General features: G+C 38.6%; 2 protein-coding genes across 2 annotated transcripts; both read right to left on the bottom strand.

The window, feature by feature from the left end:
- Positions 1-318: 318 nt before the first annotated feature.
- Positions 319-9340, bottom strand: LOC131668709 (tyrosine aminotransferase). Its single transcript, XM_058943091.1, has 11 exons — positions 8549-9340; positions 7099-7203; positions 6932-6999; positions 5849-6007; positions 5550-5741; positions 5196-5278; positions 4570-4639; positions 3966-4094; positions 1868-1951; positions 1369-1467; positions 319-1284 (listed from the first exon to the last, which is right to left on the bottom strand). The coding sequence occupies exons 1-11, from the start codon at positions 8697-8699 to the stop codon at positions 1138-1140; spliced, it is 1287 nt and encodes a 428-aa protein (XP_058799074.1). The 5' UTR covers positions 8700-9340; the 3' UTR covers positions 319-1137.
- Positions 9341-10416: 1076 nt separating this feature from the next.
- On the bottom strand, positions 10417-25166 carry LOC131668787 (collagen alpha-1(IV) chain). The gene is made up of 26 exons (XM_058943221.1): positions 24941-25166; positions 24426-24468; positions 21722-22186; positions 21502-21636; positions 21308-21415; positions 21008-21229; positions 19968-20156; positions 19753-19869; positions 19522-19686; positions 19120-19422; positions 18371-18754; positions 18099-18305; positions 17840-18008; positions 17599-17726; positions 17093-17531; positions 16875-17009; positions 16579-16793; positions 16183-16449; positions 15795-15966; positions 15171-15416; positions 14588-14953; positions 14289-14510; positions 13830-14201; positions 13489-13660; positions 12177-12291; positions 10417-12054 (listed from the first exon to the last, which is right to left on the bottom strand). The coding sequence occupies exons 1-26, from the start codon at positions 24958-24960 to the stop codon at positions 11797-11799; spliced, it is 5634 nt and encodes a 1877-aa protein (XP_058799204.1). The 5' UTR covers positions 24961-25166; the 3' UTR covers positions 10417-11796.
- Between the last annotated feature and the right edge of the window lie 223 nt (positions 25167-25389).

Here is a 25389-nt window from a genome sequence, read left to right as displayed (position 1 = left end):
TGCGCGCTTCGCTGATTACATGTCTCGCTTTTATAGTTGCGTGCTACGCGAGTGGAGAGAGGCTTGTCTATGCGTCAACAACGAGATCTCGATCCACTGATAACATCCTACCCGTTATACAATTGTACGTATCGGAATATACATTTAGGTATAATGCTTGTGAACTATATTGGATAATTATAGATATCAGTTTGAATATTGTTATTTTTATTTTGCTCTAAGGTATTATTAATCTATCCTGAAGATAAACTGCTTTCTTATTGCAACTCTTTTTCTTTTTATTGCGTCTCTATTTCGACCCACTTATTCTGCTGCAGCATCATTTCGTTTGTTTTCATTTAGTCACGTACAAGTTAAATAAAACGACTATGTACCAATTTTCAAGTACGAGTTAGTTGACTTTATAAATATATGTACGTACTTGAAGTTCCAATTTTTTATATTATTTTTCGATTTATTGAGACTTCATCAAAACTTGTTTTTAGCCAAGTAAATGAATAATAGAGATTGAAACAATAGTTGAAATTTATTTATCGAAAACTGATTGATGTCCACGACCTCCGTATCCGATTGTTATTAAATCAAGATAATGGTGATCTTCGAGATTTGCTCTCGGTGATTCATTCTACGTAGTTTATCACAAAAATGTTATTCAATCTCTATTAGGTAAGTAGCAATCGAAAAAATGTTATATAAACTTTTATGATACAGCAAGAACGTCATTAACTTCATTCCTGTTTACGTACATTACCAATATATTTATTATTGTACAAAATAACAAGGCATATCTGTTTTACTTACTCGATAATTTGAGTATAATGAACAAAATTGAAAATTCAAACAATAAAATATGGCTTGATTTCTTTTATATGTATTTCACTTAATAAACTATTTAGAATCAAGGAGAATCCCTTATTTGTTGTATTTAGCAAAAAAATCATCGAAGAGTTTTGCAACGTAATATATACACAATGAACTATACACGAACTTACTTTTTACTAGTAGATCGTAAATGCTATATAATGCCACAAAATCGCCGATTAATGTAAAATTTTCTTTGCGGATAATAATTTAAAACGATTTAATATACCAAAATCAATTGTTTCTCATAAAGACTTGTCGGCTCATAAAAACTTTTCAATAAGAAATAGTATTGAGGGATTCATTAAAATAGGTCTTCACATGATGCCTCGCGCAAAATTCTTGAATTCGTAGACAAGCCTCCTCCAGCATTTCTTGCGGCACGGTGATCACCAATCTCATGTACGATGGATAATCGAAGCACTAAAGTACACAGATAAAAATGGCATTTTGAATAATCCAAAAGAAAAAGAAGAGCGACGGTGAAAAAGTGGATATGAATCATACCTGTCCAGGTAAGCAGAATACAGATTCCTCGGCCAAAAGTCGCTTAACGAACTCGAGCTCGCTATTGAACTCTGGGAAGCTTGGCAACTCGATGTGCACCTGCGTGTAAATCATGCGGATTCGATTACGCGCGCCAGTCATTTTGAACTGCCTGTCGTCGCGAGCCAGCGAGCACTCGATCAATATTGTGCCGAGATGTTGGGCACGCGGCACGAATTAAAAGCAAGGATGAGCCGCCGTTGTGTAACTTTCGCCGTGGCCCGCGGCAGGCGCGCCTTCGGAAAGTTCTTCTTCTTCTTCGGTTTTCACCTTTGTTCGTTGAGCGATTGCCGGCAAAACAAACATTCCCGCGAGTGCATTCTTTAGACCGCGCAGATAATTACGAGTCTGCGTACTTTGAAAGAACTCTCGCGCGAAGGAATCGTCCAATTTCTACGGGATTCGCGACATGCGGGATCAACGATATGCAACGTGTAAAATAACTAACTATCTAGCTCACCATCATATACATGGCGCCGTTCGGCTTGATGGGCTCCAATCCAGGAATTTTCGAGATGTAGCTGTAACTGAGCGTTGCATGCGCCTGTCGATAAAACATCAGAATTGTTACTGTCTCGACGATACATCCACGTGTCAGCGCGCATCTCTATATACGTAGAAGCCACCACGAAGAAGAAAAAAGAAACATATATACACATTTATCCCGTGAGAGCTTGACATACGTTCGTCTGCTACTACCGTTGCCACCTATATATCTACGCTACAGCATGTGTAATCGGATAACCGATTCTAGTATACGTACGTACACCTCTAATATACAACTGCGCTTCAAATCCAGACAGAACTCGGTTATCGCATTTCTCGTTTTTTCATACGGTTTTTCTTCGCCTGTACTACACACAATCGATCGATATGTTTTCAGAGAAACTAGAGTAAACATTGGTTCTTTTGCGGCTAGGTTTTTTTCAGAATAAATTCATTTATATTTTATCTCAAGCCAATGAAATTCAAAAGACAACTTCGTATTTGTAACTTATTGATTGGTTAATCGATTTGACATTGTATTAAGTTTGCAATTCAGCAAAAAGCGCATGTTCAAATGAATCGATTCAATGCTGAAAATGTCCAATGTTCGTAGTAAAAGTTAACGGATGTAATCGGGCCAGTCAACTGTATAAATTTAATCCAGGATATTGCATCTGCCCGGTATAACAATGTATTAACAATGCAAACTGTTTCACCTTTCGACCTACTTACGTTACAATGTAAATACATTTGAAAGAAATGTCATGTACGTTAAATACGGAAATTGTTCAAATCGCTAATGATCAATTATATATCTAACACAAAGGAGCTTTCTCCCTCCGCATGATTACCTCCAGACATCTCCGTAGTTCTATCTGTCTGTCTGTCTCTCTCTCTCCCTCTCTCTTTTACCTCACTAACACGTAAGCTATATTCGGAGAATAGAGCACGGTTACTCGATGAGCTGACATATTTCAGCGCGATCGAGTCAATTATTGCGTTACATCGAGCGAACATGCACCACCTCATACCTCATTTCGGATACATCGCCAGGAATAAAAAGTGTATTTTGCGTAGTACCATTGTTATTGAAACCTCTAATTTCTTCGGTATGTGAATAAAGAGATGTGCATGCATATTATTAATTATATGTACTCGCATATCATCACAGAGTAATTAATGCGCGATATAATGGGAAAGCTTTCATTTTCAAATGCATATATTGAGATCCGGTGATCGTGTTTATACAGACGTGTTGAATTACCGAGGTTGAATCGACGATGTATTATACTAAAATTTGCTTTATGTATTTGTTATGCACAATCACAATGATCGCAAATGCGAAAAGGAAAATGAAAATAAAAAATTACTGAAAAATACAAAACGCTAATCACATTATTCGCTAACTGGATTCCCGATCGAAAAAACGAAATACGCAAACGAAAAATAATTTATCAACATTATTGGATTAATTCATTCATTCTCGCTCGTATACCAATGGGTTTTCCAATTTGTCAAGCACTACTTACGTAACTGATGTACGCGAAACGTAATTTATCATACGTAAACAAATTAATTATCACATTCCGGTCGCACTATACACGGCCAAGAATAATCAAGCAAGCAAAGTTGCGTATTACTTGAACAATCATAAAGCGTAAAGCCAGGTCTCGCAAACGAGCCGTTTGCAAATTTATTTGAATGTACGTACAATCCGCATACAGGAGCCATCGTGCGCGGGTAGATATGTGTATCATACGATGTCGCGTGACAAACGTCGTCGTCAAGTTAATTAATCAGACATGTACATACATTTGGAAGCGCGTGACTGCCGCGGGATAAATCTCGTCGTTGCCTTTAGCATGCCATGTGCTAATTAATTATTTCGCAAAACGGAGAAGCTCAGTAAGTTAATTATATTAAATTGTAAAGGCCGAAATGTAATTGGACATATATGCCAACGAGTTGGGGAACGCGAGGCGCACAGTTGTAATAGCGTTTCGGTATCGTCGGTACGATATCCCTGTTAGATTACATCGTCTAGACGTGTCAAGGCTATGATATATACTCACGTCCAAAGTCACGAGGATATTGTCGAAGTACCTCTGCGGAGTATTTTTTAAGATTTTCGGCAAAGCGCCTTGGACAATGGTGTTACTGCCGATTATTCGTTGGCTCAGGCATTGCAAAGCTTTTCTGATCTGCAAAAGAAGGGAATAATCGCGGTAAGATCGATGACGAGGGCCAGATTAGCTGCGAGAGCTTGCGGTAATCCGATTAAAATTTATTAATCGGCAAATATATGATCGCGGGTAAAGCAGAGGGCTTTTATCGAGACTTCCCATCAAAGAGAGAGGATCCTCGCGGCCAAATTAATTACAGAAAGTTCGCGGCGGCGAGAGCGCTCGCGCTCATCTCGAGAGGCACTCGACTCATCTTTTAATTCTCGCGAGGGAGAGACGCCGCGCAGCGTGAAGGGAAGCGCAAGTTTAATGACGAATTAAACTTTTGCGCGAGCACCACGGCTGAGGGCCCGGAATGTACTCCAATCGTCTCTCGTTTAGGGAGACCCCCGAGGGCGCCACCTTCACTTTGTTACGCATAAGTTGCCTTCGCACCCTTCCTACTCGGAGATCATTGCCACGCGATACCAACAGACATTTCAGCCTTACTTACTTCCTTATCTAATATACCCTGGCGGTCGTGAATGATTATCCAGCCCATTCGCCAGCCTGGTACTAAAAACCTGCAAGTACATAAACGTTTAGTGGAACTACATTATTTCGCTCATTTTTTATCGGTCAAGGCGCGATAAAACACGCAAGTAGTTCGACGCAAATCTTCTGTTTCATCCCATTCACGTTTCACGGGATAAATCATTATCACACGGCACTTTATTGTCGATAACAACAGTTTTTATTCTTTGCGAAGATTTGGTCTCGTGCAAGCGTTCGTTATCGATTCACAGAATGCTCTCAGTGCGAAAAATCAAGCACCGAAAATTCCAATTCCACCGAAACTACACGATTGTCTTCAGCGTTTGATTTTAAAATTTAGAATAGCTTGCGTTTATTTACCCTAAGTATTTTCTTTTCTTTTCTTTTTTTATCTTTTGAAAATAAGGGCAAAAATCATCTACGAAATCAATTGAATTTATGAAACTAATGCTCGGTAGCTACTCAAGCTCTATTAAACAAGTTAACCAAGTGAATAGCGCAGAGAAAAGGAAAGGTAAAAATAGACGGGTAATTGAAATTTCTATTCGTTGTTTAAAGCTCTGCAAAGTAAACGACTTTGTATACCTCTTCGTGAGTCCGCTGCAGGATAGAATAGGAACGTGGCTGGATAAAGACGCTAACGAGTAGAACGTCCTCCCGGGAAATACCTGGCGGCAAACGTCTAATCAGTTTTATTCAGCAATAGAATAAGTTATCATTATATTAGCGCGTGCTTCCGCGCGAAATTCAGCGTAGAACTCTAGAAATACAAATGTGCAAGCAGCGGCTCTATGTTTTTTCTATCTCACTTGCAAAAATATTATCATTAATTTTCTACTTGAAAATATACATCGCGCAGTCGTCCTTGTATGATTTTCCAAATTTCATGTCACGCGACTCCGTGAAACTCAATGAAGTAACAATCAAATGTGTAATTACCATGTATTCGTAAATTTCGTCGGCAATAATAGGAACGTAATACTTGGCGGCAACGTCGAGTATATCGAGCAGGTGATCTCGACTGAAGACCGAACCGCAAGGGTTGGAGGGATTGTTGATGATAATTGCCGCGGTGGATTCGTCGATTTGCGTCTCCAGGTCGTCCAAATCGACTTCCCAACCGAGCTCCGGCTGAGACAGGCAGACAGACCAATTAATATTAATATACCTTTCGCTCCGCTTGTACATACATCAGCTCCGTGCCAATGCAGAGGCGGAATTGACTTTGATATACTCACTCGAAGGTTGTAGGAGCGCACGGAGACGCCCAATCCCTCGGCGAGCGTTCGGTAAATGGCAAAGCCTGGACGGGGTATGAGAATGTTCTGGCCCTCGCGCGCCAAGGCCGTGATGCACAGGTCTAAGGCGCAAGAGCAACCGCTGCAGAGCACTACATCCTGTGGATTTATTATTTCATACGTGAAAGCTAATCTCTGATTCGAGCAGAAAATCTCGAGGCTCATGGAGAATTTATCATTCTTCTTCGTTTTTTATTGTTCATGGTTCGTTAGTTTCATTACACGATGAACGGCGAATCTTCCAAGTGCTTAAAATAATCATCTGGGCACGGACTGAGATCGACTGGTGCATCGAAAATATCAATTCAACGTAAAATGATATTTAAATAGATGCGCCGATCTGTCGCGACAGATATTTCGAAGATAACTTTGTTAATAAGAAATTCACAACAGAATCGTGCATATTCACGAGCGTGTCTGTCGAAATCGTAAATCAGTGATTTCTTATCAGCACAAGGAGCACACAAATAATAGAAACTTCGTGGACCGTTGGAATGCAGGCGCACGCTTGCGGATACATTTCTCGCGAAGTCGGACGGACAAATAAAAGTGGAAGAAAGGGAAAACAACGAGTGAGATTTGTTCGAATGCGCGCCGTAGGCCAGGAGTCGCCAGTCGGTAAAACGTAACGTAGACGTCGCCTTTGTCTCAACCCTTAGAATTTTTAAGGACTATTAAAGGGCAAGGTTCGCGTAAGGGGGTTGGTAGCTCTGGAGTGGCCTTGCGTGCCTCGTTAGCGGTCTCGCGTCTAAAGGGGCGAAATATATACGTATATCCTTTTACGTCGCGTTTATTACCCTTCTTCCGCCTTTACTTGTTTTTCATTCCACCACTTGTTTTTTATGCAATATAAAGTCTGGCTGCTGCTCCAATTCTACTCTGGACGGTGATTTTCTGCTAATGTCGACTTTTCAGTACGTTTGGTGACGTTACAATACGTTTTTATAAATTAGGATGAACTCGAGGATAGGAGAATTTTGAAAATATCTTTTTACATATGTCACAAGTTAACGAATAACTTACTTTTGGATCAACTGTAACGTTCTCATCTGAGCTATACTCTGCAACTGCGCGTCTAGCCTCTTCGTAACCTATACATAACATCATCATAGCAAACAATGCTAATAATTATTTAGTTGTTATAAACAAATTTTTTAAATAAAATACTAATTTATTATATTGATACTCACCGGTACTTGGAGCGTAACCATTATACAGTTCAGATTCGAGGCTTTCTTTTACGGCTTCAATAACTTCTCTTGCCGGTTTCAGATTTCCGAAGATTGTAGGATCACCTGCGTATAACGATAAATTAAGAAAAAACAGTTGTTATGGAAGTTTTGCGTCCTATGATTTGAAGCACTTGACGAAGCTAATACATTTTTATACGCTTTTTTGTCATTTTATGAACTTATCACCAGTATCTCAATCGTACAATTTGAAAAAGTATCTTTTTTCCGGTTTCGTGGAATCTATTGACGGGTTTTTATATTATTTCTAGATTGAATAATTTATCAGACTGACATATGCTTTAACATAATCAAGACACGTGAAAATTTCGTAATTTAAAAGATTTTGAAAATTGAAAACTTCATAGCTGAGAGAGTGCGTGTAAAAATTTGCTGGTATTTTCGTTATTAATAATATTGGTAATAACAACGATATACGCGACGACTATTTGCAGCCTACGATTGAGAATATATTATGTACGAAGCAACTACAGCTAAAAACAATGAGTAACAAATATAAAAGTTCTAGGAGTATTACAAAGATTTTGCAACGTGATTTCTCACGTACAAGTGCACAAGTAATTTACGACAGACGACTTTAAAGCGAACGATATTCCCGAGAGCTAACATGAACGGTTACTTGGTAAGAATGGTTACAGCAGAATTTACACGTTTGCGCGTTAAAACGTTTGAAGCGTTACTTGATTTGTCTTCCAAATAACCATTTACTTGCGTGGCAAACAAAAGGTAGTGGGCTGATAAATTTCGTTCGAGTGCACGCAACTGAGAGCGTACTTAACACTTATCGTAATTGACTCGTCGAACGATTCTTAATGAGCTCGTGCTTGTGGTTTTGCTCTTTTAAATAATTATAAATTTCAATTTTTAATTGAAAATTATAAATTATAAATTTCAAATTTAAATTAAAAAATTACAAATTTTTCCGATAAGTGTCATTTTTAACATTCAACGTTGTCGATATTTAATATAACAAAATTACAAGGTTTGATTATATTTTCAAAACTAATGAAAAAATATTATGAGCAGCATATAAACATTAAAAATGTCATACTATGAGAAACTTTCTTCTATATTAGCGTTTACAGTGTGCATTAATTGAAATTCTCAATTTGAAATGTTGAAACTCTATATTGAAATTCATGTCATAATAAAAATCGGCATGGCTGACAACTTTTTTGTTTTCTCGTGCAAACACATAATCTTTAAAGTGTAATTTTTTTTCTGGAAACTTCAACTAATACAGGTTATTACGTAAAAATGAAAATCGAAAGTATATTACGAGGATATCTGATTTGGCGAGTTAACGTATAGATGTGATGCAATAAAGATTCAATGATCTTGAAAGTAATATGTTACAACGAACGATAAAAAGTGAAAAACGACAACTCACCAATAGACAAAGCAATCATAGGTTTGTCTGGATTTGGCTCGACAACAATATTTTCGACGATCGATCTGATCGGATTGTGAGTCCGTTTGGCGATGAGCGACGCTTGCACGTCCCATCGTTCACGCGACGTTGTTATTGCGTTTATCGACATCTCAAGCAAGTTGACGTTAATGGAAAATTTATTTCACGTCTAAAGCCAAGCTTCCCGGTAAAAACGATTTCTCGAGCGCGAAAACAGAAAACAAAGTCTCGGCAGTCAAGCGACACAACGCGCCAGCCTCGAGTACGAGCTTAGTTTAACTACGCTTTAAACAGCAGCAACAGCCAAACGTCGAGAAACTTCTTGCTCATTCGAAGAAAAAAGAAGAAGCGAAGTGAAGCCGCGTCTTGGGTACTTTCTCGAAACAGCTGTCTTGGGTGGCGTCTGATACAGGACTCTTGAGGCAACCTAGCGCGTTTGGAGAGGAAAAACAACACACCGGGCAAAGGATTAACGATCTGAGCTCTCGCACTGGAGTGGCGACCGTTAATATCAACTACTGGTAGTAGGCGCGTGTGCAAGCTGCATTGACGCGAAGGCCGGAGGACGATCGAACCGGTCCGATTGGTCGGATTGTCGATCCACGCCTTCTTTTATAATTAGCTGTGGTAAACTACTCGATTATACCACTCCACGCGATTTTTTTCACTACCTCTTTTGTTTTTAATTCTAAATTCGTGAAACGGACGAGCCTACCGCTCTATCGATCATCACAAGACGATCGCTATAGGCTGTTCTTACTCAACTGACCGTCGCTAGCACAACTCTGTCTTTTCACGTGAAATTTCAACGCGACATAAAGTCCCATCGAGGAAAATACCTGTGAGGCTACACACACACACGCGCGCGCACACAAACACATGCACACGTACTACGCAGTTTTTTTCTGGATTGCTAAGACCAGTTTTCGAGACTGGCATCTAAAAATTTAACGGCCCCGCTTATCAATAGACGCGAGCTAGCTTATTACCAATGTAAAGTAATCTAGAGGGGGGGGGGGGGGGGGGGGGGGAGAGAAGTAAGGATATTGATCTGTCGCGCCGAATGGCTCAAGGGCTTTGCTCACCGCTACTTACTAGAATTCACAAGTTTTCGTCGTAAAATGCCGCCCGTCAGGATTTCAAAATATATGATGTTTCCGGGGGCTCGCCTCGCATCTCATTTCTCTTTTCTCCCGCGAAAATATTTATGCCATGCCTGGTGCGACACGTGCCACGTCAGGCTGCAAATATTCAGCAAAATAAAATGCTAATTGGACAACCCGATCTTCCGATGCAAAGTAAACAGTGCATGGCTCTCTACGGGTTTCGCGTTTGAGCGCCGCTCGTGCAGATAAATATTCACTGGCGTCAGTGTCGCACGATCATCGTGCCATTAACATTTTTTAATCGATCGCTCAAGCAACTATCGACACGCGTACGTACCCACGTTAGAATCTTAGAGGCAGCGCTGTTGATACAATTCATTTGATTATAGCATTCGTTATAGTGAACTATTTTTATGTAAATAAGCCAATGTAAAATCATTCAACAATAAGCTAAGTTAATAATGAACCAAGCACTTTCACGGCAAATTTATGATTATTTTGTGCATTTTGTGCATTATCTATTTGCGCTTTATGTCTTAATTTTACATTTTTGTATCTTTTTTTGTGTACTTTTACATTTGGGAACAAATACACCGGTAAATATTTGTAATTTAAAAGCATTTTCTTTTGCAGGACCGGCACTTGTTATATCATTTCATAACTAATTCTTTCAAATTAATTATTAACACTAATCAATGAAATACAAAATATTACTTATTGATAAATAAACAAAACGCACGTTTATTATTTCCTAGAATTTAATTTACAAATTTCTATATATTATAACATAAGTAATTATCAGAAAAATAAATCTGCAAAATTGTTTTAGAGTTGTTCTAATTAACTTTGTAATTTTCACTAAAAACTAATGCATTAATGACTACGTAATCAACAAAATATTTAGCATGATCATGTTAATTGAAATCGTTCTAAGCAATGATATTCTGAAAGTTAATTATTTTTTAACTTCATGATTTTTTCAAACTCTTATCCGGTTCTCGTAGTAACTATAGTAAACACATAAAAAACTGTGTTGTTGAACATTAAAATGAGTTCAGTGTCTGACTAACAATATTGACTTTGGTTTAGATTGCTTGTTTTAAGTTTGAGGTTGTTGATTAGAATTTCTTATGCATATACAAAATGTTTATAAAGGAATAGTTAAATTTTCTTTATATAATATCTAAAACATTTTTTTATCTACTCTTATAGATAACATGACGTATAAACTTACTTGGCGACACATTCAAAAAATAATCCATTTAAACTTAAAAAATTTAATGTCTATAAAAGTAGTTATATAAATTCGACAATAATAGTAGCATAAAATAAAAACATACTACGATTTATCAAATAATCGTATAGTAACTTGAACAATAACAGTATGATTAATCATGCAAACATTTATTAATAATTTCAAATAAATCTATTTTTCTTGAATTATTACTTAAAAACATGTGTTCGAGGCGCACAATATTTAAAATAAGAGTCAAATTATTAATAGGAAAATTGGATTCGTTATTCGTTATACGTCTCGATCACAGGTATAAAATTAAAGGTAATAAACGGGCATTGGCTATGTAGCAAAATACCTATATATTTAAATATTTGGCTCCACTCGAGATTACCATGTTAACATTCGTTTACATTGTTGTCATACAATAAAAATATACAATATAATTTGATGTCGGAAGTGTACATGGTACGATAACGAGAATCAAAATTTTTCATTTACTAGACTTGTACGTGATACAATATAAATATACAAATATATATATATAGATTTTATTTTACATGCTAAGTAATATGCTAAGGCAGATTTTGGGGGGCAGTTACAAAAGTAGTAAAAAGACAAAAAAAGTCTAACGAGAAACACATTGATAAGTAAAGAAATAAACTTGATTCGTTTAAAAATAGTTCAAGTGTAAATCTGCTTTGGAAGAAAAGAAAATATCAAAAAGATTTTGTAGAATAAAAAAGCGGTAACGTTCAGTAGAGCGTTACCGCTCTACTGAATCTATAGCGTAATTTTATATAAAGTCATCAGCAATGCACAAATAAAGTGCATCGATCGACTGGTATTCTCATTGGCGCGCGCGTTTCTTCGAGAATCAAAACGTTTTACGTATTCTTTAAGCAAACTTGACAACGACTGATGCGCGAGCGCAGATTGCCTGCCTTAAGCGTTTGCTTCTCAGGCTTCTGGAATTGATCGCGGTCCTCGATCGTGGCCATCCAGAAACTGAACTCGTTCGCATAGTAATGGCAGTGTCCTTTGGCACCGTTGCACTCAATGAACGGTGTAGCTCGGAAATCTTCCAGACAAGATCCCGGACTAGATAGCGACTGTCCACCTCCTTGCGAGCCTGCTCCAGTGTGCTGAAAAAATATAATGTTATTTATTTTAGAAAAACAACGCGTTGTATTTAGGTTTCTTCCACCGTGGTATCACTGAATTTTCTCGTTCAAATGAATTTTTTACAGATATCGAAAAAACTTACCATTACAAAACTATATCCAATCCACATGCCAGACCATCCGTCAGGGCAATCAGGAATGCTTAGTGACTGACTGTGAACAGCGATTACGCTTGCTGGAACCTCACAGACCACGCACCTGCAATGAAAATCAATTATTTTCAGACCTCTCACAATAAATCAATTACATCGATGTTATGTTTGAAATGTAATATGAGAACAAATTTGTAGTATAGGATATGCAAAATATTAAAATTTCAAAATTAAATATAGTTTAAATTAGTCATGATTTTAATTACATCATGCAAAAGAGGATCCTTTATTGGATCTTAAGAGAGTTCCTTACTCCCAAGATTCTCAACTAGGTCTCTCGCGTATTGAAAAATTGATTGCTGTGTTTGGCCGACTAGCATGAAAATAACGATTAACATGTTGAAACAAAAAAATTTCAAGACATTCCTTAAATGATCAACTTTCTTATAGCCTTTACCGTAAATCGATATCTACGTTTGTTTGTCCGGAAAAAATTATAACCTCAAAATGTTTTAAATGCGTAACTTCTAATGATTAACTGTGTGACGAATTTTTAAAAATCCAATATATATCGACGCTGCATAGTACATAAACATTCCAAAAATGTATATATCAATTTTAAAATTTTAATATTTATTAGAAAAAATTATAGGATTGGTTTAATGAATTGATGTTGCACCGTGGCACCGATTCTTATTTGGATCTATCTTATTTTTAGATAAATAATATAATGAAAACAATAGGTATGTACGTTGTTTAAGCGTTATTAATATTTATAAAATTCGATGCCGTGGCGCAACATTAATTCACTAAGTCGATCCTATAACTTTTGCTAATAAGTAATAAAACTTCAAAATTGATATACACATTCTTGAGACGATTATATACAATGTAGCATCAATATATATTTAAAATTTTTTTTTGTTACATTTCGACAAAAACTATAAGAAAGTTGACCATCTAAAGAATGTCTCCAAGATTTTTCACTTCAATATACCAAACATTCTATTCATATGTGCGAGTCAAACATAACAATAACTTTTTTAATATGTGAGAATCCTAGTTGCGAATCTTGGAAGTAGAGAACTCCCTTAAATTACTAAGAAGTTGTATTTTTAGTACTATTATCAAGTATAAGTTCTGAGATCTCTATATTGGTTTTGATAACTCCTAAACTTAATATATATTATAGTAAAGAGAAATGTGTTTCCTTAATATGATTGAAGTACCTAGGCTATTGTCTAGGACTTTTGCGCAAATTAAAAGTGAGTACATGACATTTTAAAAATAGTACTTTGCATACCTAGAAATATATTCCTCAATGGCATGTTCTTCCACAGGCATCATTGGAATAGGGCTGTTTGTCGATAACCAATAAGATCGATCGTTTCGGCTAGCATAGTGACAAACGCTATTTACGTCGCAGAATAGGAAAGGCATAGTCGAGAACTTTCTTACGCAGGAGCCAGCATAACCTGTTTGCCAATAAAATTTATAGACCAAATTAACTAGCAGCATATAAGAGTGTACTGCACGTATAAATATGTTTTCATTTAAGATTAATTTTACGCAATATATACATTCTTAAATTCATGTAATGTAGGATTAATCGTAGAAATAAAAAGGATGTATTAATTTGTATACCTAAATCTTGAGAATGTGCTCTTTCATCTCCATCCGTATATAGAAGACTGTACCCTTCCCACAGTTTTACGTGACCGCGATCGCATGAGGGCACTTGTTGACTTTGACTGTGTTTTACAAGTAAAATGCCTGTCAAGTAATCTGGTTGTGTTTCGCATGGCAAGCCAGGTTCACCGATAAGACCTGGCGAACCTGGTGGTCCATCAAGTCCTGGAGGTCCAGGAGGTCCTTCAAGACCTGACGCTCCTCGCAATCCTGGCGCTCCAGGTGGACCAGCAAAACCTGGCATTCCTTTTGGTCCGTCAATACCAGGGAAACCTGCTAATCCTTGTTCTCCTTTAGATCCAGGTGATCCAGGTGGTCCAGGTGGTCCTTAAAATCATGGAACACCATTAATTTATAAATTCATTGTACAATGATTGGAATATGTAACTTTTTGACAGATCACACTAAATATACCTTGTAATCCACGGTCACCCTTTTCTCCTCGCTCTGACGGCAAGGCTAAGCAAGCGTCTCCCTTGTCACCCTTTTCACCATCGTAACCAGCAGATCCTTCAATTCCAACTGGACCGGTGAAACCTCGATCTCCCTTTTCACCCGGCAAGCCTTGGATTCCGGGGAGACCGTCTCTTCCCCTGTCTCCCTTTTCTCCTTGCATTCCATCCATTCCATGACGACCTAACAAATATTATTGTTGATAAAACTAATCTAATTATAATAAGCAAAAAGGAAATCATAACCAAAAAAAAAGTTACCTGGGAAACCAGGTTCTCCCTTCTGCCCAGGAGATCCGAAGAGCCCAGGAGGACCTTGATCACCTTTCTCTCCTCTTTCACCAGGTAATCCTGGCATACCCTCATTGCCCGAAACTCCATCTCGTCCAGGTGATCCAGTTGGGCCTGGTAAACCAGAATCTCCTTTCGGTCCTTGCGGTCCAAGAGGTCCAGGCAAACCGATATCTCCTTTCAATCCTGTTAGTCCAGGTAAACCGCGTTCTCCTTTCTCTCCTGATATTCCCGGATAACCATCTCGACCATGTTTGCCCGGAAGTCCAGGTAATCCCTTTTCTCCTTTTACAGTAAGACCCACTGGACCCATAGGACCAGGCAAACCTTGATCACCTAAAAAAATTACAAAAACGATGTTTATTAACAGAAACGTCTATATAATGATAATGTATGTAGCATCGAAACTATTTCATTAATTAATCAATTCATTGATCAGTTAAACATTTCTTTGTAGCTTGTTACAAAAAAATGTAATTGTATAAGTTACAAAAAAATGTTTGATTAATTAATTGATTTTTATGAAAATAACTGATTTCTCGAAGTAGCTAACCTTTTTCTCCGGGGAGACCTGGAGGTCCTGCAAATCCTGCATTTCCTGCATCACCCTTATCACCCTTTTCACCAATAAATCCGGGTGGTCCTGGGAATCCAACATCTCCCTTCTCACCATCACGTCCAGCATATCCTGGCAACCCAGGTTCACCCTTCTCTCCTTTTACATTTACGGTTAATCCAGGGAGACCACGATCACCTTTTTCTCCCGGGACACCTTCATAACCTGGTAATCCTATCAGACCTACAAGATAAAATTGTCTGTTAATTTTTAGAATCGCAAGATAAAATTACAAGCTTTAAACTGCATTTCAATTTTGTAGTACACCGAATGTGAAGTAGGCAGAAAGCTTATTGCTAAATCTAGAGTTGCGCATATATCAATAAAACAGAAAAATAAAAGTTGTATTATAAAATATAAAACGATACTACTAGTGTGAAGAAATTTCACTTGTTTATTGTTTTTTCACTATTACTTTATTTGAGTAAAAATATTCTCACTGAGAAAGAATTATTTTATCACACTAGTATCGTTATTTGTTTAATTAGAAAAATTATAAGTATATTATAAAGAGATATAAATAGTGTAATTATTTCAACAGTAATATAAATAAACCGATACCTTCTGGACCCATATCTCCCTTAGGCCCGTCTATACCAGGTCTTCCAGGAGCACCTTTTTCACCGTCTAAACCAGGGAAACCAGCCGGTCCCGCAGGTCCAATATCTCCTATCTCGCCGTCTCTACCATCTAATCCGGGCAGACCTGGCTCTCCTGGCTCTCCAGGGAAACCCTGAAAGTATTCAATTAGAAGGTTATACTAAAATATTTTTAATATTTCGTCAAATAAATTTTATTTTTTAAAAGCCTATGTCCAATTAAAAAAGGTATATATATATATATATATATATATATATATATATATATACATGAATTCCACAACATTTTCTAAAAGCGTATTATTACAACAATTTTCTAATGATTTTAGTCAATAATCAAAATTATTTACAGTGTCTCCCTTTTGTCCTGGGTATCCGTACGAGCCTGTATCACCTTTCATTCCTGGCTGTCCAGGAATGCCATCTCTTCCTGGCAAACCTGGCTCACCCTTTTCTCCAGGTAGTCCATCGCGGCCATAACCAGGTAAACCAGGGGCGCCTTTCTCTCCATCGAAACCATCTCGTCCCGGTGCTCCCTGAGGTCCTCTTATACCTGGCATTCCCGGCTCACCTTTCTGACCCTTTTCTGATACCTCACCGGGTTCACCTTTTTGTCCCTATAAACAAATATCAATTTTTAGATGCAACAAACTACATAAAAAACAGGTTACGAAAAATTTTCATATTATTCCAAAGAACATACAATTTTTCAAATTATAATAAATAATTAAAAAAAAAGTAAATACCGTGAAACCTTGATCTCCGTGATCACCTTTCTCACCAGCCATTCCTATAAGACCCATTGGCCCTGGTTCGCCCGGGGATCCTATATCACCTTTGGGTCCAGCTTCACCAGGCCGTCCAGGTTTTCCGTCTATACCTGGCATTCCAGGGAATCCTAATAATCCCTTCTCACCCTTCTGACCTTGTGCTCCAGGTGCACCATCGAGTCCAGGTCGTCCTGTCAGTAATATTTCAAGTTTATTGTAATTTTGGTATTGGTGTCAGGGACAGTATTAATTAAATAAAGTTAATTGCGTACCTTGAACTCCTGGAACACCTCTACGACCAGGGAATCCTTTAGAACCATCAATACCAGGAACACCAATGTCGCCTTTAAGACCCGGCATTCCAGGTAATCCAGTTCGTCCGGGTTCTCCGGGTATTCCCAGTTCACCTAATAAATTATGTAATAATACATATATTGAAAAGAATTTCCTATATTATATACGTAATCAACGAGATAAAATATCCTTGAACCTTTCGATCCATCCATTCCAGGAGTGCCTATGATTCCAGGAGGTCCTGGAGGGCCGATTGGTCCAGCATCGCCCTTTGCTCCTGGCACTCCAGGTAAGCCGTTTATTCCAGGAGGACCACTGTCACCTTTCTCTCCATCTAATCCTCTTAAACCAACATATCCTGGCGGGCCTTCTTTTCCAACCGGTCCTATCAACCCTTTGTCACCTTTGGGTCCTTGCGGTCCACGTAAACCTTGGTTTCCTTTGACAGATATTCCTGGTTCTCCTTTAAGACCTTTCGGTCCATTGAAACCAGGAGTTCCTCTTGGTCCAATTAATCCTGGCTCGCCTGGAAAACCCATTGGTCCAGTGTTTCCTTTATCACCACGCGGACCTGGTAAACCTCTAGGACCTACGGGTCCAGGTGCTCCTATAGGACCAGCCGGCCCAGGTAAACCCTACAAATATTGTCTTAATAAGAATCATATTACACTTAACGTGTCATAATGCGTTTATTTCACTTACAGTTGCACCAGGAAAACCTCTATCCCCTTTCTCTCCATAATAACCAGCGAGACCTGGTTCTCCCTTTTGACCGCGATCTCCTTGAGGCCCTTTAACAGCCTCTGTGATACTAAGAGGTGGACAAGTACCTAGGAAAAACAATAAATTACGTATTTAAAAAATTCTTCAAGTTTTAGAAATAACAATAGAATTTTTTATTTTACAATTACGAAATTTTTATTTAAATAATAACGTTATTTACCTGGTAATCCTCTTTCTCCTGGGAATCCAGGTTCACCCTTTTGTCCAGGATAACCATCTAATCCTCTATCTCCCTGATCACCCTTAATGCTTAGGCCTATTTCTCCTTTTCTTCCTGGAATGCCTGGCCTTCCTGGTGTACCATCTGACCCGGGAAATCCTTGATCACCCTTCATAAATATCATTGAATAATCAGTTAGTTAAATAAATAGATATAACTATTCCTTTTGTGTATGTTCTTTACTAAAAAAAGGCATTACCGCATCTCCTTTTGTTCCAGGGAATCCGAGACTTCCTGGACTACCCTTCTCACCCATAGGACCTTCTGGGCCCATAGGTCCTTCTCTACCAAAGTCTCCTCTTTCTCCCTTTTGACCCTTCTCGAATTTTAACTGGTTTTCACGAACGATGCAATCTTTACCAGGTTCTCCTGGTGCACCTGGAGAACCAGGCAGTCCATCTGTACCCTATTAAAATTTCATATTACTTACTGATAAAATGAGTTGAATGTAAAATATGTAATAATATATACTCGTGATCCAGGAAAACCAGTAGGACCAGGAAGACCATCAAGACCAGGTTCTCCAGGGAAACCTCTTTCTCCCGAGGGTCCGCGTGAACCAGGCAAACCATCTTTGCCATCGAGACCTCGGTCACCTTTGTCGCCTTTTAATCCAGGTAAACACTGTGTACACCTGCCTCCGATTTCTCCTTTTTCTCCAGGAAGACCAGGCCAACCTGGAGTACCATCTCTACCGGGGGGACCTATATCTCCCGGAAGACCTGGGACACCAGGAGATCCAGGAATCCCTTCTAATGAATCACCCGGTCGTCCACGTGGACCCCCATAACCCTTCTCTCCTTTTTGACCTTTAGCACCGTCTCTTCCGGGAGCTCCATCAATACCTGGAGGTCCCTGTAATGTAGATTAATTATTCATTGAATAACATTAAACAATTATCAATTATATATAGGAATGTACAAAGAAATTTCTCATTTTTTAGCACGTTGTGTTTTACAGCTATTTATAAGTTACCCTCATTTATCATTTTATTCCGGATTATTATTATTCTCATTATTCACGATTTAGGTGTAAAGGCGACCTCATTTCAAAAATACGCTACTAAAATGATCGAATCAAACTTGCTCAACGTATAATTAAAGTGTTTTCACCTTCACATTAATGCACGTACTATGTTCAAATATTAAGTTGTGGACGCTATTTTTCCTAATAAACGTTCACAATTAATACTTAAAAAAAACAAACAAAATTCATCTTACAGCAATCGACAGTCCTTTTTCGCCGGGAAGACCTATCGGTCCTGGAGGGCCAAGAGGACCAATAAATCCTTGTGGTCCAGGCTCTCCAGGAAAACCGGCGAGACCTGCGTCTCCTTTCGCTCCTTTTTCGCCTGGCGATCCTTCAGCTCCTGGAAGACCTGCTATTCCAGGACCTCCTGGATGTCCTATAGGACCTCTTGGACCTGGTTGTCCGGGAGTACCATCAGCTCCTCTTAAACCAACTGGGCCGGGATATCCTCGGGGACCTTTCTCACCAGGGGGTCCTGGTTGACCTTTACCACCCTATTATTATATAATTTAAAATGAAAAAATGTTAACAACAAATTATTTTTACATAAATATTTTCATATAAACGATTTTATATCATTATTTTTAACTAACCCCGGGTGGTCCTGGAGGACCTCTAAGACCAGGTAAGCCTGCTAGTCCATCACTTCCTGACTCTCCTTTCAATCCTTGAGGACCCATTAGTCCATCAGCTCCATCGTAACCGCGATCACCTTTTTGACCTGGAGGTCCTGGAGGTCCGGAAAATCCATCACGACCCTAAAAGATGTCAAATGTAATGCTTCGAAAAAAAATGTTATGTCAACAACAAAATAGATTACGTACCCGAATTCCCGGTGCTCCAGGGAGTCCTTTTTCTCCCTTCATACCATTCAAACCAGGTCGACCATTATCTCCAATAAATCCTGGTTCTCCTTTTGGTCCGACCCATCCCATATCTCCCTTAATAAAAAAATTAACCGAATACGTAATTAGTACAACTGAAATGATGAAATATTTCAAAGCTTATAAAATTGAAATTGATCAAATAGAAATTTTACTTTTTCTCCCTTTTCACCAGGCAATCCGATGGGGCCTATTACTTCATTAGGCGACGTTTGAAAAGGATATGGATTGCTTTCTCCAGGTGGACCCGGCTCTCCTTTAGTACCTTTATCGCCCTTAGGGCCCTCGAAACTTAGACCCATCTGACCTTTTTCTCCTTTCGTGCCTTCTGGTCCTGGAAAACCCTATAATATTTTTCAATAATTGAAAAAAGTACTTGATATTTCATCTATATCTCATTTACGGTAAATTGTATTTCATATTGAATATTTAAAAATAATTTTTTAATTTTCCAAATTAAGATATCACATTAAAAAAAATCAATTATTTATAATTAGTAGCGATGCGTGCTTTGTGCACTCATCTTTTGCGTTTTTTCGTATTTATTTTAATGCACAAATATAGATCAAAACTTTTACTGGCAAAATTGAAAAATCAAATATTTTTATAATTTAATATGAGATATAGCCAACGATATTATTTATTGATAAATAAATACGTAGTTACGGTGATACCAGTGATTTAAAAACGTTATCAGTTAAATTTTTATCATCCGAAGGTGTGTGTTGAAAAAACCATTATTCAAGAGTTTGAAAAATACAATGAAAAATATGAAATAAGTTCTAAAATCATCATATTTTTCTATAATCATATCCTGTACGATATAAGTAACATACTTCAATAGATATTCACGGTTTTAATCTGTCGATTTATATGTTTTATTACTTATTTTGTTTATTCAGAGCTAATCTTTCACATAGAGTAAAGTTAAATTAATTTCTATATTGAGGTATTATAGTCAGTTTTTATTTTGAGATTAATGTGATTATATCACTGATTCAAATTGAATTCATGCTAACTATACTGATATACTTTTCGAACATTTAATTTACGTATCTATAGTAAGTTGTCATGAGCGTATACAACATATATATAATATAACATAACAGCTAATCACGTGACTATCTTTCAGCCAATTAATTGATGAATAAACTGGTTTCACTGTATTAGGTTATCTTTTTTATAAGAGAATTACCATTGGACCAATTTCACCCTTTGGGCCAGAAGAGCCAGGGAATCCTTGAGGACCTGGTGTTCCTCGAGCTCCTTGCACGCCGTCGATACCGGGTTCTCCCTTCTGTCCAGTGAGAAGCATACCACAGTGACCTGCTTCTCCTTTGTCTCCTTTGAAACCCGGGACACCAGGTAAGCCACGTGGTCCAATTTCTCCAGGTCTACCCGGTGTTCCAGCTGTTCCCTTCACAATTATTTAATTTACGTTAAATTTACCATTGCAAATTTTTTTGATACACCAAACAAATTTATTAAAACTTACATCAGTGCCGTTACATCCATCTCGTCCAGGAAAACCGGGTGGTCCAGCAGCTCCAAGTGATCCAGGTATTCCATTTTGTCCTGGGTGACCAGGTACACCCATTCGCCCCTAATCATCCGATTTAAATGAGACTGTATTTTAGCACACGAGTGTTATATTTTTAAATATAACTTTTTTGAAATTATATTACTTACTCGATCACCTTTGACTCCGCGTTGACCTTGCGGGCCAGGATCTCCCTTATCTCCTTTCGGTCCTAAAAAACCTTCTATACCTGGAAAACCTTGTTCTCCTTTAGGTCCAACTGGCCCCATTAAACCCGGTGGACCCTAAATCATTCGGAACGTATACAAACTGTAATATGATTGGAAAAAAATGTTTTTTATACGAAATAGAAATTAGCGCTACACTTACTCTAACGCCTTTCTCCGCAAAGCACTTCGGATAACAACAGCCAGAGCCGGTAGTGGTATTACAACCTTTGGTATCGACACCAGGAGCTGGATACACTCTGTAGTTGCTTGGATAACCGTTTTCTCTATATCTGCTAGAAGAATCTTGCCTAGCCCCACCTTTTTGATTGAAACCGGCTTCATAGCTACGTCCACCGCCGTGCCAGTCATAGTAACTAGATTCATAGCTAGAACCACCGCCACGCCGTTCGTAACTGGATTCATACCGTGCTTGATTGTGACGAGGATCAGGATAATTTAATCCATATGCATTCAACGAAGGTGAAATACTATGTTCTTCGTTCTGCTTAGATCGTAAACTTTTTTCATCTTCGCTGTACGTCTCGCCAAACGTATCGCCATACTCAGGGTACCCAGGTAAATCTCCGCGTTCAATCCTGCTTGATTTTTTTTGAGGGACTTCGCGCTGTAAAAAGACATACCGCATTAATTGTAATACAAAACATCATTAATAAATCCTAATAAAATCTCGCTATTTGAAGTCATAAATCAGCATAGTTTTAAATCTTGCGCGATTTCATATTATAAATCACTACAATCATTAGGAAAAGGCATAAAAATACTATGTATACCAATTTAAGCTTTATACTAATTTAATCGTATTAACATATAAAATAACTCTTTCATGACCTTCACTATACCATATATTTTTGATCTTTCCGAAATTAATTTCATTTTCATTACGACAGAACTCTTCCAAAAAATAAATTTATTATAATAAAATAAGTTTATCGTAATATTAATTTTATACTCAATTTTGGTAACAAGACTTGAATACTTCCGCATATTTCTGTATAATTGTTTATGAAATCATCTGTTAGAATTTGCCTTTCAAAGTATTTCAATCAGATTCAATCAGTATACGCGATTTGAACTTTGATTTGTTCGATTAATAATCATTGAAAAATTTCATGAATTGATTACTGACACATCTATGAAAAGTGCTAATTTAAATAAATAATCGTCACATGCGATGTTAGATGAACATTATTTATATTTAATCCATTAGATAATCAAAAAAATTTAATAAGTCTAGAACAATAACTTCGTTAACTGTAAGTTTAAGACTAGCATGAGTCTCTTATTTCGCGAAGTAGGTACGACTCTTGTCGCCACGTGTAAAAAAATAAGTGGAAAAAGGAGCTTCTTATACGTTGCATTTTCACCGCAGATATGGGTGCAGAAAATTTCCTTATAAACGCATGTATATGTGCAAGACTGCACGCGCAACCCAAATTTTGAGGTGATAGCGCGTCCGATAACTGGGCCAGCGGCGTAGTCATCTCTTTTATCACGCGACGCCTCCGCGCAATATCATTCGAATACGATTACGCAACGTATACTCGAGTTCCTCCGAGTCATCTCGTATCTCTTCCTCGCACGCCTCTCTTTTTTTCATTTCTCTCTGTTTCTCGATTTTCCTCTCCCTTTTTTTTAGCAAAGCAAAGAGGATGCAAACGACATGGTTTCAATACTACATCTCGAAAGTGAACTAAGATTTTACAACGGGTCAATGTCACTGTACCCATTTATATCAATAGCGTTGCTAATGATTTTTGTCTCAGTCTTCGACTTGAATTTTCAATATCATCCTTAACACCTCATCAGTACACTGTATCATATATATGCATTGCGAACATTTACGATTAAAAAATCTAAATACTAGACTCATGTTTCTATATCGTAAACTGATTTCATAGTTTTTATGATGTAAAAATTAATGGTTATTGTCTTGAAATATCATATAGAGCATACGATGTCTAAACGAATTCAACAAAATTACTAAAAAATATTATCGTAGGCGAACCAGTCAGCATTATCGTGGTGAAAATGCCACACCTTTATATAATAATTTCTTTTTCGCGAAGTAGAAAGTCACGAATAGTATAATGGCGGCAAAGCATTATGGGAACAAAAATAATAGATAAAGAGAAAATGCGTGAATCTGATTTATTTTGAGATTGCGTTTTGTTTCACGTAGAGGCATTTCCGCAACCGTGTTTTAAATATTCTCCATGTGATTAATATCTTAGGAAAATCAAGCAATTGAAGAAAGCGAGCTTTGAAGAAGTATTTTTATAAATTTTCTATACAACATAAAAGTTGACAGAAACATCGATAAACTGAAGAAATATGTAGTTCAAGGATGTTGTAAATGAATGAAAAGAATTCTTCGTGATATGTTAATTATTCATTCTATTTATATATAAAACAAGTTTAAATTTAATTTAAGAATCGATGGATAACGTGTAGCTTATAATGCGTGATAAGAATAATCATATGAATTGAAAAGTCGATAAACCATTGAAAAAACGCGCCCTAAGAAAAAGAGAAATGGAATGTACTCGTAACCGATGCGCGCATTCCATCCCATATCGCGGGGAATCCCCACGCGAGTCTTGCCAACGCCTACGATACTGCAACTGCGTTACTCGCGTGGCGCGCTCGGTTGTCAGCGCGCGAGGGGAATCGTCGAAACCCGATCTTTCTCCCCCGCTCTCTGTCGGCGAGCGCCGCCCCGTACCTTACGACCGGCCGTAGCGGGGCAGCCGAGAGCAAAAGAGCGCCGTCGCGATCGTCAGTCGTTGCCGCGCACGCGTGCGTTATTCATCTAATTATTTGTCTCCTCTGTTTCTTGTACTCACCCCCTCGGCGACCACGACCAGGAACACCAGGGATGCGACGAATCTAAAACACACAATTACAGATGCATGTTTTATCACTGTTACTTTCCAGGAGATGCTGCGTACCTATACAGGTGCGCGCGTTGGGTTTTCTTAGCGAGCGACGGCACTCGATGGTAGGCTTTAGAAATTAGTAATAGGCACTTTTTGGAGCAAGCAATAAAGTCACGAATGCGAGTTGGAGTGCGCGCGGCTGAAACTTTAGAAGAGAATAATGGGTCGTTTTTAAACGGGCAACAGAGAAACAAGAAGAAATCATCGGAGCAAGCGCTGCCAGCGAAAAAGCCAGTCGGCCGAGCAAAATTTTGGGGTGTGCGCTCGCGCATCATCGTAATTCAGCGAAAGTATTTCTCTCGTTTTCGTTAGCAGCAGGAGCATAGACCGGTCGCCACGTGAAATCGCGCGTAAGAAAATCGGCAGCGAGAAGAGGCGAGCGAGCAAGAGAATAGATAGAAAAAGGCGTGCGAAGGACTTACCGCAATCCCAGCCGGGTCATGTCGCTCGTCCGGATAGATCACAGCAGGATCGCGCGTTTTTCTTTTTCCGCTGCGTTCTGTTGGACGGGCGCTATCTATCTGTCCGCGCCTGCTCACGTCTCGTCGTCGCGGGGCAGTAGAATCGCTGCACTCCAACGGAGACTGCTTACTCCTATCGGGTAGGCAGTCCGAGGCGCGAATAAAGCGCGGCCAGTTCGTCTCGGCACTGCCGTGCTCCGAGTGGTGGTGTCTCTTGGCGGTAATGTACGACTACGCCTTGGCGCTGCTCTTGACTGGTAACTCGCCGGGGGGGAGCGCACCGCTGCCGGCGAGTGTCGCGCGCCTAACGTAGCGCAGGGATACACCAGCCGCCAGCCGTCTTGCTCTCCGCTGCGAGCAGCAGAGAAGGGACCGCCGAGCGGGGAGACTTGGGAACCGGTGACGAGAGG

The sequence above is a fragment of the Phymastichus coffea genome, unplaced genomic scaffold (assembly GCF_024137745.1).
Source record: "Phymastichus coffea isolate CEN01 unplaced genomic scaffold, Cenicafe_Pcof_1.1 PCOF00083, whole genome shotgun sequence".
In the NCBI taxonomy this organism is placed as follows: domain Eukaryota; kingdom Metazoa; phylum Arthropoda; class Insecta; order Hymenoptera; family Eulophidae; genus Phymastichus; species Phymastichus coffea.
This window is presented reverse-complemented; position numbering and strand designations above follow the sequence as displayed.